The sequence below is a fragment of the Myxine glutinosa genome, chromosome 6, assembly GCF_964187855.1.
Source record: "Myxine glutinosa chromosome 6, kmMyxGlut1.1, whole genome shotgun sequence".
In the NCBI taxonomy this organism is placed as follows: Eukaryota; Metazoa; Chordata; class Myxini; order Myxiniformes; family Myxinidae; genus Myxine; species Myxine glutinosa.
The window spans coordinates 169,825,845-169,843,964 of NC_136266.1; the positions used below are offsets into that span (position 1 = coordinate 169,825,845).

Below are 18,120 nucleotides of genomic sequence, written 5' to 3' on the forward strand. Positions count from 1 at the left end.
GACGCAGGCGGTCACAAAGGTCCACTGAAAGTGCTGGCTGCCGAAGCAGAGGGTGACGTCGCGCGGGCCGAAAGTGCGTATGGCCGAGCCATTAGCAGCGACCAAAGAGGGGCCGCAAACGGCGTCCCGCCTGTCCTGCTCGGAGGCGGGTATGACGCTCAGTTGGGCGCCGGTGTCACAAAGGAAATGCCGCCCGGACGCTTTGTCCCGAATAAAAAGCAAGTTGCCCGAGTGGCCGGCGCTCATGGCTGGGAATGAACGCCGGGCCGGCCGTTTCCCGACTTGCCGAAAGTGCACGCTGGTCGGCACGTCCGAGCCTTGTGTCCGAACCTGGCATGGTAATAACACCACACCTGGTCAGGTGGAGGCCCCGGCCGTCGTGTCGGAAGCGGTTGGCGCGCCGTGGCGGCCGCCAGTTGCACCGGCAGTTCGGCCTCCAACCGCGCAGGGCGCTCGGGCGTCGCCTTGGACGGCGGCAGGCTCCAGGTAGCCGCGCCGATGTGTTGGCCCGTCGAGGAGATCTTATCGGCTTCCCTGGCGAGGGCGCGGGGATCGGTGATCGACGTGCCAGCCAGGGCAAGGCGTACCGGGTGAGGCAGCTGGTGAAGGAACAGCTCGCGGAACAGAAAATCCGGAGAGTGCTCACCGAGCAACGAGAGCATATAGTCCATGCGCTCGGACGGGCGCGTGTCGCCGAGCTCGGGCAGGTCGAGCAGGCGCCGTGCGCGTGCCGCCGGTGAGAGGGCGAAAGCGTCGAGGAGGAGCGTCTTCAACGCGTCATACTTGTCGGCAGCCGGCGGGTGCTCGAGGAGGCTCAGGGCGCGGGCCGCGGTGGCGGAACCGAGCGCTGCCACGACATGGTGGAAGCGGGTGTCGTCCGCGGTGATGCCTCGCAGGGCGAACTGGGAGTCCGCCTGGGCGAACCAAACAGCCGCGTGAGCCTCCCAGAAGGTAGGCAGTTTAAGAGTCACTGCCGTGTCCATGTCGGTAGGTCACCAGTGAAGGAGCTGCGCTCCAACGCGAGTCGAAAGAATTGACGCGACCAAAGACGGAATTCGTCCGAGTTGCTTTATTGAAACAAAACAGCTCAGGTATTCTCAAAAGCCCGTTTATCGGGCAGCAATATATTGTTACATATCGCGGATTAAGATGTTATTTACCGAGCGGTGGTATTGCCGCGACCGTTACAGGATCCCTGACTCACCCGATTCACCCAGAACTTTGGCCGTATCGCACCGCAGCTGCCCAATCTGGGAAAAGACTAAAACGACGAAATGCAAGAGGAAAAGGAATAAAACGAGAAGACGGACAGAAGAGTAATTGGATTTATTATTTACACAAGCAAAAAGGAGCAATCAAGGTTTATTTACAACACATAAGACGCAGGTGACACAGTGCAAATTTTAGCTTACCTACAGACTTAATTAAATACCCAGGGACAGAACAAACAAAACAAACTCACGTACACAAGAAGGGTGGAAAGGCAGGAGGTGGATGGCTGGAGGGAGAGGGAGGTCCAAGGGGGTCCTGTGGTTCAACCGGCGCGTTTAGCAGCCGCCGTTCCTTTTCGGCCCTGCTCCAAACCGCCGTTCAGGCCCCAAGGGGCTGTTGGGTGTTCTTGCTGCTGCGGCCTCTGCTGCGTTCCCAGGACTTGTCTGACTCGTTGGTCCACACCCTCAACTCTTTCTTGGTCCCTCACTCTTTACCACCGACTCCTCACCGCAACCAACGCAACCAACTGACCACCGACTCTACTGACTGACTCTTCACCACTCTCCACTTGACGACCGACTCTCAACCAACTCAGACCAACTCATGACTCACTTCCGTGCGCGCCTTTTATAGCGCCTCCAGCGATTAAGCCGCCGGCGTTTTGGACACGCCCATCGGGGTGCTCACCTCGGCCCTGGTTGGTCGCGCGACCCTCGGGCTCCGCCCTGGATGACGACGGGCGGGCACGCCCCTCTTCCCCTCTATGACGAGGTGGAGACACGCCTTTCTTCCCCGACTCGAGCCTCGTGGTCAATGGCGGTTATTGGAGGGGAGGTAATTGCGAATCGAGGGCTCAGCAATGACGAAAGGGGATGTGATAGGAAATGGAGGTTTTGGGGATGGGAATGAAAGGGGACCTATTCTCTTTCACTGGTGCAATGGAGTACTTCAATTAATGGGAGACACAGCCTTACCCGAGAACACAGAATAAGAGATAACTATCAACAGGGGTATTCTATTACTTGGCTGACGTGTATGCTTGTGGACTAATTATGGGATGCCCTTTCACCTTTACACAGCTCTGGAGGTAGGGGGGCGCAGAATAACCAATAATAATAATAGTACAGCACACAATCAAAAAAAATACAGTCCTCATCTCCGCAACAATATATACACATTTATGCCCGGGCGTTTGCCCGGGAAAACCGAGACCGGGCATGCCCGGGTGTCAAGGGCGAGTCCTGGAAAGGCGAGTCTGGACCTGCCCGGGCGTGTTTGGCTGCGGCCTGGCAAGTCGAGGCTGGGCGTGCCCGGGCGCTCTGGGCGAGCACTGGAAAGGCGATAGCGGGCATGCCCGGGCGCTCTGGGCGAGCACTGGAAAGGCGATAGCGGGCATGCCCGGACGCTCTGGGCGAGCCCTGGAAAGGCGATAGCGGGCATGCCCGGACGCTCTGGGCGTGCCCTGGAAAGGCGATAGCGGGCATGCCCGGACGCTCTGGGCGAGCCCTGGAAAGGCGATAGCGGGCATGCCCGGACGCTCTGGGCGAGCCCTGGAAAGGCGAGAGCGGGCATGCCCGGGAAAGACGAGACCGGGCGTGCCCGGGAGGTTCGGACGTGCCCGGGAACAGCGAGTCCGGGCATGCCCAGGAGAGGCGCGTCTGGGCCCGTCCGGACGAGCCCGGCATGGCGATCGCGCCCTGGCCACGTCCTGGCAGGTGCAAGGCGATTGTGTACATTCAGCGGGAACCGCTACAACATTAACCACGCTGGGCGGTGTAATGGGTACATTAACCACGCTGGGTGGTGTAATGGTTACATTAACCACGCTGGGCGGTGTAATGGTTACATTAAGCACGCTGGGCGGTGTAATGGGTACATTAACCACGCTGGGTGGTGTAATGGTTACATTAACCACGCTGGGTGGTGTAATGGTTACATTAACCACGCTGGGTGGTGTAATGGTTACATTAACCACACAGGGCGGTGTAATGGTTACATTAACCACGCAGGGCGGTGTAATGGTTACATTAACCACACTGGGCGGTGTAATGGTTACTTTAACCACGCTGGGCGGTGTAATGGTTACATTAAGCACGCTGGGCGGTGTAATGGGTACATTAACCACGCTGGGTGGTGTAATGGTTACATTAACCACGCTGGGTGGTGTAATGGTTACATTAACCACGCTGGGTGGTGTAATGGTTACATTAACCACGCTGGGTGGTGTAATGGTTACATTAACCACACAGGGCGGTGTAATGGTTACATTAACCACGCAGGGCGGTATAATGGTTACATTAACGACGCTGGGCGGTGTAATTATTACATTAATCACGCTGGGCGGTGTAATGGTTTACAACGTCCGTTCTGGGTCTGAGTCATATCATAACTAACTGGACGTGACATGTGCTGCTTTGCATGATGCTGAACGCTCATCGTTTGGAAAGAACAGATCACGGACAAACAAACGTCATTGCGCAAGATTTCATGGGCTGAATAACCTCCTTTCCCGTTAAAAATTCCTTGTAAGAGCGGCAAGCGGTCAACTGGTCACATGACCTTTGCATCATCAAGAAATTCCTATTTTTTGCAACTCGTCATAACTTGTAGCCGGCGAAGCCGGTGTTGTGAATGAACGCGTATGTACTAGTACCGACTGCAAAGCCGCAATGAGCCGGCGAAGCCAAAGCCCCTTGCCACTATTTTCCCCATCACTATGGCATCAGTAGGTTAGGTAGTTGGTAGTAGGTAGGTGTAGTAGGTACCGTACCTAGTTCAAAATGACACCATTTGCATTCTGGATGAGATTAAAATTGATAAAATTTACTTCTTGATTAATTCGGTGAATTCCGTCTCAACTTCGGATATTTCCGGCCGTGAAAAACTATCCCCTGCAGCCGCGAGATTTCTAAAAATTAATTCTTCGTCAATGTTAGAATATTTGACGCCGTTTTCAGCGTCCGAAACACGTAATAAGCTTTTTTGAAATATTTTTTCAAATGCTCGAATCTCATTGGTTCCGGTGTTTGGTGACGATTTTCATTGAAGATAACCTGGGCCCGTGCAGGTCGGGGGAACGAGGTTGGTCTTAAAGTATTTTAATTACAAATTAGAGGTGCATAAGATTGTGAATCAAAAAAAGACGGGTGAAACTGAAACAAACTCCGATTGAACTTTTTCGCAATTTTTTATGCACTTCCGCATCCGCAAGATGGCGGCCTCCATGGTGTGATTAGGTGCGTCAAAGCTTGAATTCTCAAAGGATCCAGGAAAATCTGGCTTTTCAACATAATACGTACGCGTTTATTGACAACACCGGCTTCGCCGGCTCTAAATGCAAAAAATGGTGTCCGGAAGTTTTACACAAGGGTTATGTTTAATAGACGCGTTGCTCGCACCGCACATAATGTACGCTACGGAACTGTATGACATTAAACAAGTTCCTTTGGGTTCCTATCTGAGATTAAACATACCTTATACATGAGTTTGCAGGGATCGGGCAAACGGTCAAAATTAATCTAATTTTTAAAACAGCAAGCTCTTCGGTACAAAAATGTACGTATTAAATAGATACTACCTGAGCGGACTGTGCAATTCCGTGAGACCTCAGTCGTAAATACCTTCGTGATCGGTAATAGGTTGATAAAAATCAGTCAGCACTAATATAAGTCGGTAAAGGTCAATCTGTCATCGTAATTATTTATTTTTGCAACAACAACAACAACAACAACAACAACAACATGGCGTTGCGGGCAGCTTGGGTTCGTGCGATGGCGATGATCGACTCGATGCTGCCTGCAAACTTGCAGACGGTTTGGAGACACCCTGCGGGTGAGAACGCTGACGCTTTAGGACTAGAGGAGGGTGATGACAACGCGTTTTATGTTAAGTTGGTGAATGATTTGTGGGTGTCGTTGAAGGTCGTTGTCTCTGCACTCCTCCATACCTGTCTTTGCGAGTTTGTTGATACCTCGAGGAGGAACTCCAGTGTTTCGTACACTAAATGTCGGCGTATTGACTATTGAGACTGAGAGCGACTTGACAGTTGGGAGAAAACGGTTGTCAGTTTCCCCTTTTATCCGAAGTTGGCCGTTCATAACGACATATGTATCACATCAACCACCAGGGATGTGTTCCATTACCAAGCAGATTGTAGAGCTCTCGCCAAGCGGCTTAAGCACTCCAAGGAAGCAGTTTATAAGGAACGGCTGGCTTGGCAAGCGACAGCTAGCTGATTACATCCGCCACCAAACGTTGATGGAGATTATGTTTTCACCCCAATCTGTCTGTCCGTCCGTTTGTGAACAAAATATCTCAAAAAGTTGTGGTTGGATTCGAACGAAAGTTGGCAGAGATGTAGCGTATGTGACGAGAACAATGATTATATTTTGATGAAGATCCGGATTCGGATCCGGCTGGTAGAATTTTTAAAAGTGATTCTTCGCCATTGGAAGATAGGGCCAAAAACTATACATAGCAGGATATCTCAAACAGTTGTGGACGGATTTGGACGAAACATGGTGGACAGGTTGTGTGTGTGACCAGGAAGAATCGATTCAATTTTGGTGAAGATCCGGATCCGGCTAGTAGAATTTTTAAAGTGATTCTTCATCATTCATTGACGTGGCCAAAAATGATACATCGGATGTCTCAAAAAGTTAAGGACGGATTTGGACGAAACTTGGTGGACAGGCTGTGTGTGTGAAAAGGACTCGATTAATCAATTCAGTTTTTCATGCTCTTTCCAATGGCGCAACTCTTATCGCCCACTAATTTCCATCCAAGTAGCCACCCAAAGTTTAGTTCAAGAAAAAAACAAACTTGAGGTCAAACTTCAACGAGAGACATCTTTGACCTCCTCCACCCCCCACTCTTTCCCTGTCTTTTCAACATTCTTCAAAAAAAACCTGAGATTCGAAGGATTTAGATGTATCTCTAGCGGCCATTACGAGGGTTTGTTGCCATTCTCCTCTCACCTGCCCATACGTGGAACTCAGTTTTCATCACTGGATTTGAAAACCTTCAAATCTGTTTATCTTTTTGTTTGTTGAAAAAAAAAAAACATCTAAAAACACCGGAAATTGAGAGATCTTTAATTTTTAGGTCAGGTCAGTCTTTTGGGACTACCACTGGTAACATGTAACCCAGTGCTACCTGCCACATGGTCGGGTTGTCAGCAACTAAATCGACGCCTCTCATTGGCTTTGCTGGTGGGTAGGGTGACTGGGACACTCTGCCAGGACCCAAAACAACACCTGGCAAAGGGTGGATGAGCTCCCGTAGTAAGCCAACCATCCAGTAAAGAAATGGTGTCTCCTAGAAAACACCCATCCGGCATGAACCTGTTCAAGTCATACCAAAGATTTTTAAGATGGTACGTGCTGCTTCCCTGGTGTTGGGCTAGCGGCTAGGGTGCCGGCTTAGGATCCTAGGATCCTGCGTTTGAATCCTGGTCGATCGCTGAATTAACGCCAGGGGGGTTGACTCAGCCTGTCATCCTTCCGAGGTCGGCCAATTGAGTACCAGTTCACTGGTAATTCCCTGTTTGTCGTAAAAGGCGACAAAAAGGGTTGGCGGCAGCAAGGGCATCCGGCCGTAAAACATTGCTTCAAAAAGGGGACCGATAAACAACAACAACCACGGTTCCCGAAAAAGGCCAACCCCCGCTTTGCGGGGAAAAATGGCCTCTAAAAGGTGGTTGGTTTTTTACGTGCTGCTTCCATGTTTGAAAAGGGATAGAGCACTGACGATCCTTTTCAGTTGGCATTCGTGGGGAGGAAGAAATTCCTCTTGAGGAAATGCCGCGCTCGCTGAGTACGGAGAGAAAAGCGGCGCCATTGTTATGATGTTGCTGGTACGCAGAGTATAGCGGGAAGTGACGGTAGTGACGGTACTTCCCCCAAGCTCAGTAGTTGTGTTGAGTGTGCGTGCAGCTCTACTACGAGCTATAGCCCAAGTATATAACAAAAAAATCTCGCAGAGCTGCTCAGTTTAACCTATACTAATATATACCCACTCAACACAAATCCAGTAAATGAGAGGGTGCCCCAGAGGGGCTCGATACACTTCATGTAATTTTACATTAAAATTGCTAAACTATGAAATGGTACTTTTTAATTCTCAATAAAACAACATCATCATCATCGTCTGATGAGATTGATTTCAATGCCGTGAAGCCGTGAACCAGGCTGCTGGCCTGTAATTGAAATTGGAATGTTGTAATTTGGCCGTCATCAGTGCAGCCACTTCCTCCTCAAGTATTTAAGAACTGCCTTTAGAGGCCATTTTCCCCGCAGAGCAGGGGTTGGCCTTTTTTTCGGGCACCTTGGTCCCCTTTCTGAAGCAATGTTTTGCGGCCGGATGCCCTTCCTGCCGCCAGCCCTGTTGGGCGCCTCTTGCGACACACAGGGAATTACCAGTGAACTGGTACTCAATTTGCCGACCTCGGAAGGATGACAGGCTGAGTCAACCCCCCTGGCGTTGATTCAGCGATCGACCGGGATTCGAACCCAGGATCCTAGGCATCCCAAGCCGGCACCCTAACCACTAAGCCAACACCAGGCTCTCTCATAAAGTATTTAAGCACCAAAGTATTTTCATTCATCCATCTATCTTGGCAAATGCTTTTTGTAAAAATAGAATTAAAAAATATTTTTTAGATTGAAATGATGCACAAATTGTTGTTGACATTATATTATTGCTGTGATAGCTTGCTGTAAAATGGAATGACTTTTATACCAAGTATTTCTGCACATTACTAACTTGTTGCCTTCATTCCTCAGGTCCTCAAACTGTGTTCTTCTGGGCACCAATGATGAAATGGGTAAAAGATGGCTGGAAGGGTTCATGGTGAAGGGATAGTGATGGAGGTGCATTTTCTCATGAGAATGGTCTTCAGCAGATGAAGATTATTGAGATAATATACCAGACTAAAGAGCACATACATGCCAAAGATAAAACATTTGAAGGAAAATAAATATTTAAAAGGAAAGTAAACGCAAATCTTTCTTTCTTCTTTTCTACAGGGACTAAAGCTTGTTGAGGAGCTGCAACGGAAATACACGCGTCTAGATAAATACACGAGACAACACCGGACCTGACTTGGGAACAAACAGAGCCAATTAGCTTGCGGAAAGCCACATTACTTTCCAAAAAAACAATTAATGCGGAAGCACTCGGTACCAGGTACAACTTACCATATTTCGCTGTTTGGTATGATTCGGCCCGGGACGAAATTGAATTGGAGCAGACGCTATAACCATGATTCAATTGAGATAAGTTTGCCAACTTTGTTTCATCCAAGAGCTATGTAATAGATATATGTTATATTTTTCCCATGTTTTTGGCTTGTTACCCTCGCCTGAGGGGAGGGTATTGCATTTGACTCCGTTTGTTTCTCTGTTTGTTTGTCTGTCTGTTTGTCCACACAGAATAAATATGATTTTCTCTGCAACAGTCGGTCCGATTGACAGGAAATTTTCACCATCGGTGCAACTCCACCTGTATAATTTTTAAAATAATTATGATGTCATAGGTCACGTGGTATGGGCACCATCTTGGAAAAACCGAAAAACTTTGCACGTCTATTTCCGAAAGCGCTGCATCGAAAAAATTGAGAAATGGCTCATTGTGAAGAACTCTCCATGTGGAATAACATGTTAATGATGATGTCATAGGTGCCTCCATTATGATGTCATAATTCGACAAGTACAAAACTTCATCCGATCAAGATGAAATTTCTTAAGCGTCATCTAGTGATGAATTGGGAGAGAAAAACAAAATGATGACGTCATCGGTCACTTGGTTCGGCCGCCATATTTGATTTAACACAAAAGTCTTTAAAAAAAACACTGAAAGCACGTCCTCTGCAATCTCTGATTGTTCTTTCTAGTTTTATATATTTAATTTGCCTCTAAGCTGTCTCGCCTTGGTTTGCATCTCGGCCTAGCTATAAACTGTCGTTCTAGTGTTTCACAGGCTGGGTGATTCATTGAGTGTGCCGTCCCTTGGATAGACGTTAAACGGGGCACCCCCATCTGCTAGCATTAGTTGGTGGACTTTAAAGATCCCATGGTGTCCTTCACGAAGAGTAGGTGACCTATTGCCAGCACCATAATGAAATTCCTGCCCTGCTCTTACTTCCTCGAACCTCTGGACCTCAGCATCAACTATAAACTTATAATGGGCAGACTATATTAAAGCTGTCTTCCAAAGTAAGTCACAGACTGGGCATCCTTTCTTGTGTGCGAAGTCCTTTTTTGGTAAATCTGAAACTAAATCGGAAACTTTCCCAGCTGGCAAGACTGGCGGAGCCTGGCGGTCCAGAGCCTGGCGGAGTACTGCTGTTCGCTTCCACCACTTCACTTCTATGTTGGGAAAGGGTAAAGCAAAAAAGAAAATTATGTCCCTGGAAGAAGCAAAGATGGCTGCCAGCAGACCACACGGCGTGCACCCTGTGATAGGAGGATGGTCTCGCTCTTAACTTGTGCCCTGCCCCTGCAGTGCTGTTAATCCTCAAGCCACCCACACATTCCTCAGCATGTTTCCAGTCCTCCGATCTCTGGCACACGGACACTCGTAAATTGGCTGCTGAATTTTTGGCCGTACACACAGGCACCTGCTTAAGGTCTCATCTGACCTGAGCTTGTCACTGTCCCCATAAAACTGAGGATCAGCGCTTCTGTACTGAACCAAAATCCACTCCCACAAGTTCCCTGGCGCTCGCCATTAATAGGTGCGGGCTGAAGCACGCCCGTCGTGCCTTGCACTCTGCATCTGCCCTAGGTTATCAACCAGCCCCCCCAGGCCAGTGTGAAACCACTGTAAATAATAATATACTATACAGGGGCGGATCCAGAAATTTTTTAGCGGGGGCTCCCTTGAGGTTAAAATAGTCACAGTTCGCAAAATCTACCACCAAGCCTTATTCAAGTCGATGTATTCGTCTTCCATTTTTTTTTCACTTGACAACATTTCGCTAAAAGATGTAAAATGACAATATTTTACAACAAATCTAAACACTGCGTATAAGGAATTGACACAGAGCTAGAGGAGAAAAGTAACGTGGCTTGGATTAGTTCCTGCATGAAAGAAAAAGATGCGTGCGATTGTCCAATGATGTCTCGCACGACAATCGTGTGACAAACTAGAAGGGCACTCGGTAGGGAGCTTACCTCTGCCAGGTTGAACAGGTTATGTTTTGTATCCCACTGATAAACCGGATCTGGATTCGGACCTGAACCAAAATCGAATCGGCTTCTTTTTGTCGCCTAAGCAACTCGTCCACCAAATTTAGTTATAAAACGTCCACAACCTTTTGAGATATCATGCGTTTTTGAGACATCTTGCTATATATCGTTTTCAGCCCAATCACTCAATGGTGAATAAATCAATTATAAAATTAAATAATTATCGTATCTGGATCCTGATCCGGATCTTCGCCAAAGTCGAATCGATTTGTCCTCGTCACAAACCCAACCTGTTCACCAAGTTTCGTTCGAATCCATCCACAACGTTTTGAAATATCGTACGATGTATTGTTGTTGCCCTATCTCTCCATGGTGAAGAATCGCTTAAAAAAAATTAATAATAATCCTCGTATCCGGATACGGATTCGGATTTTCACAAAATTCAAATCGATTCGTCATTGTCACACACCTGAGCACTAACTGTCCATAACTTTTGAGATATCCTGCTCAAAAACAGACAAGGGTGAAAACACAACCTCCGTCCACCTTCAGTGGTAGAGATAATTCTATTGGGGGAGGCAAATACATACCTCGCCAAATATGTGCGGATATTGCTCTTGTTTGCAGACACACATATCTTTGGTGATATTCCTGTTTAGTATTTGGCAGCAAGAGTTGAAACTCTTCTTTGATTTTGGGGTTTACTTTCCTTTTAATTAGAAGATGAGTGATACAATCAGATATATTTGTTTTTTTCTTAATTCTACACTCTATTTTTAGGGGCTAGTTATAGCCGGTCTGGCTGATCTTGCGCGACCAGCGGACAAGCTTAGTGCTGCACAGTCTGGCGTTTTGACTGCTACCGGTTTGTATTCCTCTCCTTGGTTTCGGAATCCCCTCCACCTGACTCCTGCTTACCTGTTCTCATGCATCGTGTTTGCCTTTTTGTGACTCCATTGTATGTTTGTTACGCTATACGTCCTTGTGTCCCACTTCAATTTCCTTCTACATATCTGCACATTTTAATGCAATTTTATTTTTGTATATATCTGCACTATGTATATATCTATATATCATTTCATGCCTGCCATACTATTGCATTTTTTATTATTCTTTTTTTCCTCCTTCATGCGCAATTAGCTTTTCTTATCCCAGCATGTCTTCAAAAAGTATGCCCAAACTCCAATATTGCTAGTGTACTCTGACATGAAGGTGCAGAGGTAACACACATACCTTTGAGCTGTCTGTGCAGGTTTCGATTTCCGAACGGACTATACACTGTCGATTTGGTGCTTCGCAGGCAGGGCGTTGCATCGCAGTGTGCCGTTCCTTGGATGGGCATTATACTGGGTGTCTCGTCTGATAGCATTGGTCGATAAAGATCACATGGTGTCTTTTGCGAAGAGTAGGCGAGATTTTGCTGGCACCCTGAAGAAATTCCAAATCCTATTGGGAAAGCCAAGGCAAATCACCCATTGTAATTCTTGCCATCATCATTCGATATCTCGTTTTTTAGCCTTTTGGTCCCCTTGTCATCTTGGCCTGCTTCACTTTCCAATCTGAGCACATGCTCATGATACTGCTCTTCCAGATTAAAATCCATGCATATGCAGTCGTGATTTGTTTGTTAAATATTACGAACCTGTTTATGAGTGGAGCCTTATCCTATTGTATAACCGTCATTGAGCCTTATTGTATAAATCTTCCACAAGGCATCTGTGAGTGTTTTATCCGCTCGACTGTAATGATATGCAGGGGATGTTAATACGGCATCTTTGTAATGACGTAAAATCGCCCAAGATTGCTCGGCACGCATGCACAGAATCCCCTAGTAACAAGTTCAACGGGGTGGCCCTGCACGTATTTCATGCCTGCCAGATAAGGATTGTAGCCTGGAACGACAGCAAAACTTTTAAAGAATTGCAAAATACTTGGAAATGCATTTGCAAGAAAGGGGTGCCTCTTCACAACAAAAGATTTGGAGAACTTCCCGATCAATTTGTCCAAACAGATGATGTGCACCCATGATACGCCGAAGGTTAGCAGACATGCAGTGCACGTTCTACGAAAATCTTCATCGCATCTCCCCTTGTTGACAAGAAACTCCCCATCGCATCTCTCCATCGCATCCTCCCAACATGCTTGTTGACATGAAGTGTAGGATTGAGGTGGGAGTGGGGCATGTCTGATGTATGGGCAGTTTATGCCATTATAAATATATATTTTTTGTTTGTTTCCGGGGCCACAAAATAAATTGTACTATAATTTTTTCAGCTGTTGGTGAAAGGAGAAGTGCATGGCGTGTGTGGCATGTGCATGAATTACAGATGTTGTGCTTGTACCGGCAGGTTAAAAGTGCCCGGCGAGCAGTACCGAGCCAGTTTAAACACACACAGTGCATGCGCAAAATGCCTTATTTAGCATTCCTACTTCATTTCATAAGTGCTGTTTTGCAAATTTCCTTTAAAAAAAAATAATATACAGGGTGTTCCAAAAAGGACAACTTTGGTTGTTAATATATATTTAATACTACAAATGATATTGTTGCGGATCTCGAGCCCGTCGACGTACAAAGGGGGGTTAGACCCTTTTCCCCCTCGGGCCTTCGAGTCCACAAAGCCGCTCCCCACTTTGCACTAGTGGGGGGCGGATTGCTGAGCAATTCCAGCCGCCAACCCCGTAAAGAGCGTGCGGAAGGGTCTCTGGTCAAATACCCAAGTACCTTCTATACACACGCCGCCACGAGGACGGGGGCTGGACCTCGCACGAGTCACGCTGGTCTGATACGCCCGAGTGGTTTGCGTGTCACGTGACTCGTGCCGTTAATTATTATGAACCCGATCGAGCGGTTTTATTTCGTACAATGTGAGGCCAATGGTGATAAAGACTTGAACGGCCAAATGGAAGCAAAGAACACAGGTTTATTTATAAATGTACAATGATCAGAGCAAAGAAGGGACACAGGGTAGAAACTTAATGTCCTTAACCTGATTCCCTAGACAAGGGCCCTCTCACTCACGCGGGGAAAGGAAGGAAGAGAAGAGAACGCGCTCAAGTACGGTCGTTTGTGCAGTTCGCCCCGGACAGCTCGTTGGGCGTTCCTTGAGGATGTTCGCGGTACCGACGTCGGCCTCCAGTCGTGCACGCACGGGAATCCGCTCAGCGTGTCCCGAAGGTAACGAGGCAAACGCGCACGTGCAGGGAGCCCAGGAAGGGAGATCGTTGGAGTCTCGGGCCCCGGGAGAGATCGTCCTGCGAAAGCGCTTATAACAGGGGCAGAGAGCAGGGGCAGAACGCAGACTACAGGGAGAGCGATGAGAGCTTCTTTCGTTCGGGGGCAGGGAGAGTTTGTGCTTCGACCTCGAGAGCTCAGAGACAGGGAGAGAGTCGCGCTGGGAGCTTGGCCACGGAGAGAGCTGGGAGCTGGCCACGGAGAGAGCTGGGAGCTGGCCACGGAGAGAGCTGGGAGCTGGCCACGGAGAGAGCTGGGAGCTGGCCACGGAGAGAGCTGGGAGCTGGCCACGGAGAGAGCTGGGAGCTGGCCACGGAGAGAGCTGGGAGCTGGCCACGGAGAGAGCTGGGAGCTGGCCACGGAGAGAGCTGGGAGCTGGCCACGGAGAGAGCTGGGAGCTGGCCACGGAGAGAGCGAGTTCGGGGACCCGGGGCCGGGTTTTATAGCCCCCCCCCCAGAGACCCACCAGAATGTTCCAAGCACCTCCCCCCAGGCCGCCGTTGCTGGCCACTCCCCTTTAGCTCCCATTGGCTACTTGCCGCTTACCGGCCACTCCACTTTAGCTCCTCCCTCGGGCCTCCCAGACTTGTTCCAGGCCCTAGCACATGGCATTCAAGCCCAATGAGGCCGACACTTACTTGCCTGCATCAACGCATACTAATACAGGAAAGGAGACGATACTTAACATTGAATAAGAAATAACAACTAAGCGAGGCTACATGTTGTGGTGCAACTAACAAAGAGGGGGTTTCCCTTTATTTCTCAAAACCACAACAATATTTAGTACCACAAATTCAAGATCAGATTAAAGATGGCCGACTGATGGCCATTTTGTTACTTAATCGTGTCCCCAACCATTTATCGGACATGCATGGACCTATTTTATTCAAACTTGGCACAAAAACAATACATCAATATACAGTCACGTGAAAAAGTAAGTACACCCCATGTAAAGTTTTGACTTTTTCAACATATTTCAACATACAGCTATTTGATCTTCATTTTAACAATATTGATAGATAAAGGTGATATAATATTAAAATATCATGAAACATTTACATTTTGTAGTCCATTGTATAATTTAAATAAACATCAATGCAAATTTCGCATGTGGAAAAAGTAAGTATACCCTTGGCTCTAATAGGTGGTATTGCCCCCCTTTGGCAAAAACAACCTCAAGTAGGCATTTCTTATAACTGTCTATCAGTCTCTGACATCGACTGGGAGAAATTTTTGCCCACTCCTCCATGCAGAATTATTTCAGCTGTGCGATGTTTGAGGGGTTTCTTGCATGCACAGCTCATTTCAAATCCCCACACAACATCTCGATGGGATTTAGATCCTGGCTTTGACTTGGCCATTCCAGAACCCTCCATTTCTTTCTTTTCAGCCATTCCTTGGTGGATTTACTGGTATGTTTAGGGTCATTGTCATGTTGCAAGGTCCACCTTCGGTTGAGCTTCAACTTTCCGACAGATGGCCTCACATTATCCTCAAGCACCCTCTGGTACAATGAAGAATTCATAGTGGATTTTATGATGGTGAGCTGCCCAGGCCCTGATGCAGCAAAGCTGCCCCAAACCATAATATTTCCACCACCATGCTTTACAGTTAGTATCAGGTTCTTGTGGTCAAATGCTGTCTTTGGTTTTCGCCAAACATGTCTTCTGGTACTGTGGCCAAATAGCTCTACCTTTGACTCATCTGTCCAGAGCACATTGTTCCAGAAGTGGCAGTCTTTGCCTAGGTGTTCATTGGCAAACTTTAGTCTTGCCCTGATGTTCTTTCTGGACAGCAAAGGTTTCCTCCTGGCACACCTCCCATGCAGATCAAATTTGTGCAGCCTCTTTGTAATGGTAGACTCGTGCACTTTGACATCAACAGTGGCAAGAGCTACCTGTAGGTCCTGTGATGACATTCTGGGGTTCTTAGAGACTTATTTCAGCATCTTGCGGTCTGCTCTCGGGCTGAACTTGCTGGGGCGGCCTGGCCTGAACAAGTTGGCCGTTTGGAATCTTCTCCACTTGTCGATGATCTCGCGGACAGTCGAATGATTGATTTAAAATTGTTTGGAGATCTTTTTAAATCCCTTCCCAGACTCGTAGGCATCTATAACCTTCTTTCTGAAGGCCTCAGAGAGCTCTTTTGATCTAGGCATGGTGACGCCGCACACTTCAACAACAAAGAGCAAACCAAACTAAATGTCTGAGGTTTAAATAAGACAGGTTCCTCCAAGATCCTCTCTAATGATTTTCTAATCATTTGCACCTGAGCTGGTGCTCCTGATTCTAATTTTAGGTATTTGAAGTAGTGATAAATGTAGGGGTGTACTTACTTTTTCCACATGCGAAATTTGCATTTATGTTTATTTAAATTATACAATGGACTACAAAATGTAAATGTTTCATGATATTTGTTATATTATATCACCTTTATCTGTCAATATTGTTGAAATGAAGATCAAATAGCTGTATGTTGAAATATGTTGAAAAAATCAAAACTTTACATGGGGTGTACTTACTTTTCACGTGACTGTACATGTGCAGAAGATTTTGTTTTGTAATCCAACCAAAGATGGCCGACTGGGGGACTTTAACTCCATACAGCAAAATTAATAAAACCATGTGTCTATAACATTTTATGTCTTTTTCTCCTTGTTTGCATGTTTAAATTTTATTTTTCGATTATTTTTCCTTCTCCTTTTTAATCTTGAAATGCCAGGGTAATTGTCTTTTGCTTGCATTAAATTTGCATCAACCATTTGTTTATTCTGTCTCCGATTTTGTATCCTTATCCCTCCCCAGGTGTTGTCTGGTCTCGGTATTCACTCGTCATCATTCCCATTAACTACAATCTATTTGCTGTTAACTGCTTCCTCGCCTGTGCTGGGGGCACTCAGTTGACCCGCATCTGGAGGTAACTCTGTTTGAATGCAAGTTTTTCCTAAATTGTCCCATGGGCACAGTGAATCAGGGCATTCAAATGTTATTGTCTCTTGGTAGGTTTTATAGCAGTTTGACACCTTTATTACTTCCACCATCGAATGTGGATGGAAATTGTTTTCACCCCTGTCTGTTTGTCCGTCTGTGAGCAGGATGTCTCAAAAAGTTACGGATGGATTCGGACTAAACTTAATGGACAGGTTTGGTTTGTGACAAGAACGAATTGATTAGATTTTGGTGAAGATCCAAATCCGGAGATGAGATTTTAAAAAGTGATTCTTCTCCATTGAGTGATCGGGCTAAAACCCATGTGCATCGCAATATCTCAAAATGTTGTGGACGGATTTGGACAAAACTTGGTGGCCAGGTTGGGTATGTGACAAGGACGAATCTATTCAATTATGAAGATCTGAATACCGATCCTGATACAATGATTTTTTTAAAAAATTTTCAATTGATTCTTCACCATTGAGTGATAGGACAAAAACGATTTTCTCAGATGATATTTCAAAAAGTTATGGACAAGTTATGACTGGGTGGATGAGTTGGTTAGGTGACGAGAACAAGCCGATTACATTTTTAGGTGTTTATATTATACTTCCTCTATGCTAAATCTCAGGATGCCATTGTAAAACAGCAGTGCACATGTGCAAGGTGATGTCATCAGAGCAGTGTCGTAAGAGCACCAATAACATGGTTACACAACCAACCCGCACTAGCGTGCACTTCCCCTTTCTGAAGTGCTTGTCATCGCCGGTCCCACAATTAGCACACCATTTCCTCTTCCCAGTATTTTCCTCCTTTTTTCAAACGGATGCACCCTCACATCTGAAAATGGATCTAAACTTGTCGTGACTCGTCCGAGAGTTCTCATGTACTGAACGAGAGTTCACAATCTTCTCTGTGTCTATGTATTGCTTTTATCACTATCTATTTGCCTTTTTTTTTTTTAGAATGTCTGTTTACTTGTGTGTTTCAGGCACAATCAGAGTTTGAAGAATCAGGAAGAGCAATGATATTGCCAGACTACCACGGCTCTCTTATGACTTCAATCTCTTGTGTGTTATTTGTTCTGTTACGCAGAGTACTGTAAAAAGTAGGTCTGAATTTTGTGCACAGTAAGAGATAAACACAAATAGTTTTATGGTGTGATAAAGAAGGAAACGAATGTAAAAGAAAGGAGGGTTTGGATGGGATAAAAGGAAAATCTCTTGCTGTGCACAGTGGGATTTATCACAGCTCTATACAGTTATTTGATGTACAAAAATGGCAATGCTGTAACTTTAAACATACATAATAAAGTTGTTCTGAATAATTATTCATATGTTTGAGGATGAGACTTTGACGGTGACAAGAATATTCTTGACGGCTGTTTTTGTTAGGATGGTAGTAAGGCAGGGGTCGATCACTCGGACAGTAGTTACACATCATATATGGTCTCCCTGGAAAGGTAGTAGCAGCATAAACAATTGATAGGTTTAAATTGGAATGGGATAGGTATCTATAGGAATTTGGGAATAGAGAAGTACATGGATATTATCAGTTT

General features: G+C 46.4%; 1 protein-coding gene across 1 annotated transcript; it reads left to right on the forward strand.

Moving 5' to 3' along the window:
- The first annotated feature begins 4,896 nt into the window (after positions 1-4,896).
- Positions 4,897-17,894, forward strand: MPC2 (mitochondrial pyruvate carrier 2). Its single transcript, XM_068097974.2, has 5 exons — positions 4,897-5,043; positions 7,995-8,035; positions 11,181-11,265; positions 16,437-16,548; positions 17,554-17,894. Exons 1-5 carry the CDS (start codon positions 4,953-4,955, stop codon positions 17,588-17,590), a joined length of 366 nt encoding a protein of 121 aa, XP_067954075.1. The 5' UTR covers positions 4,897-4,952; the 3' UTR covers positions 17,591-17,894.
- The last annotated feature ends 226 nt before the right edge of the window (positions 17,895-18,120 follow it).

Excerpts from the sequence above, each read along its gene's own strand:
- MPC2 (XM_068097974.2), top strand. The coding sequence starts at position 4,953 with ATGGCGTTGCGGGCAGCTTGGGTTCGTGCGATGGCGATGATCGACTCG. Across the intron at positions 11,266-16,436 it reads TGGCGTTTTGACTGCTACCG|GTGTTGTCTGGTCTCGGTAT; the intron begins GTTTGTATTCCT and ends ATCCCTCCCCAG. Across the intron at positions 16,549-17,553 it reads CAGTTGACCCGCATCTGGAG|GCACAATCAGAGTTTGAAGA; the intron begins GTAACTCTGTTT and ends TGTGTGTTTCAG.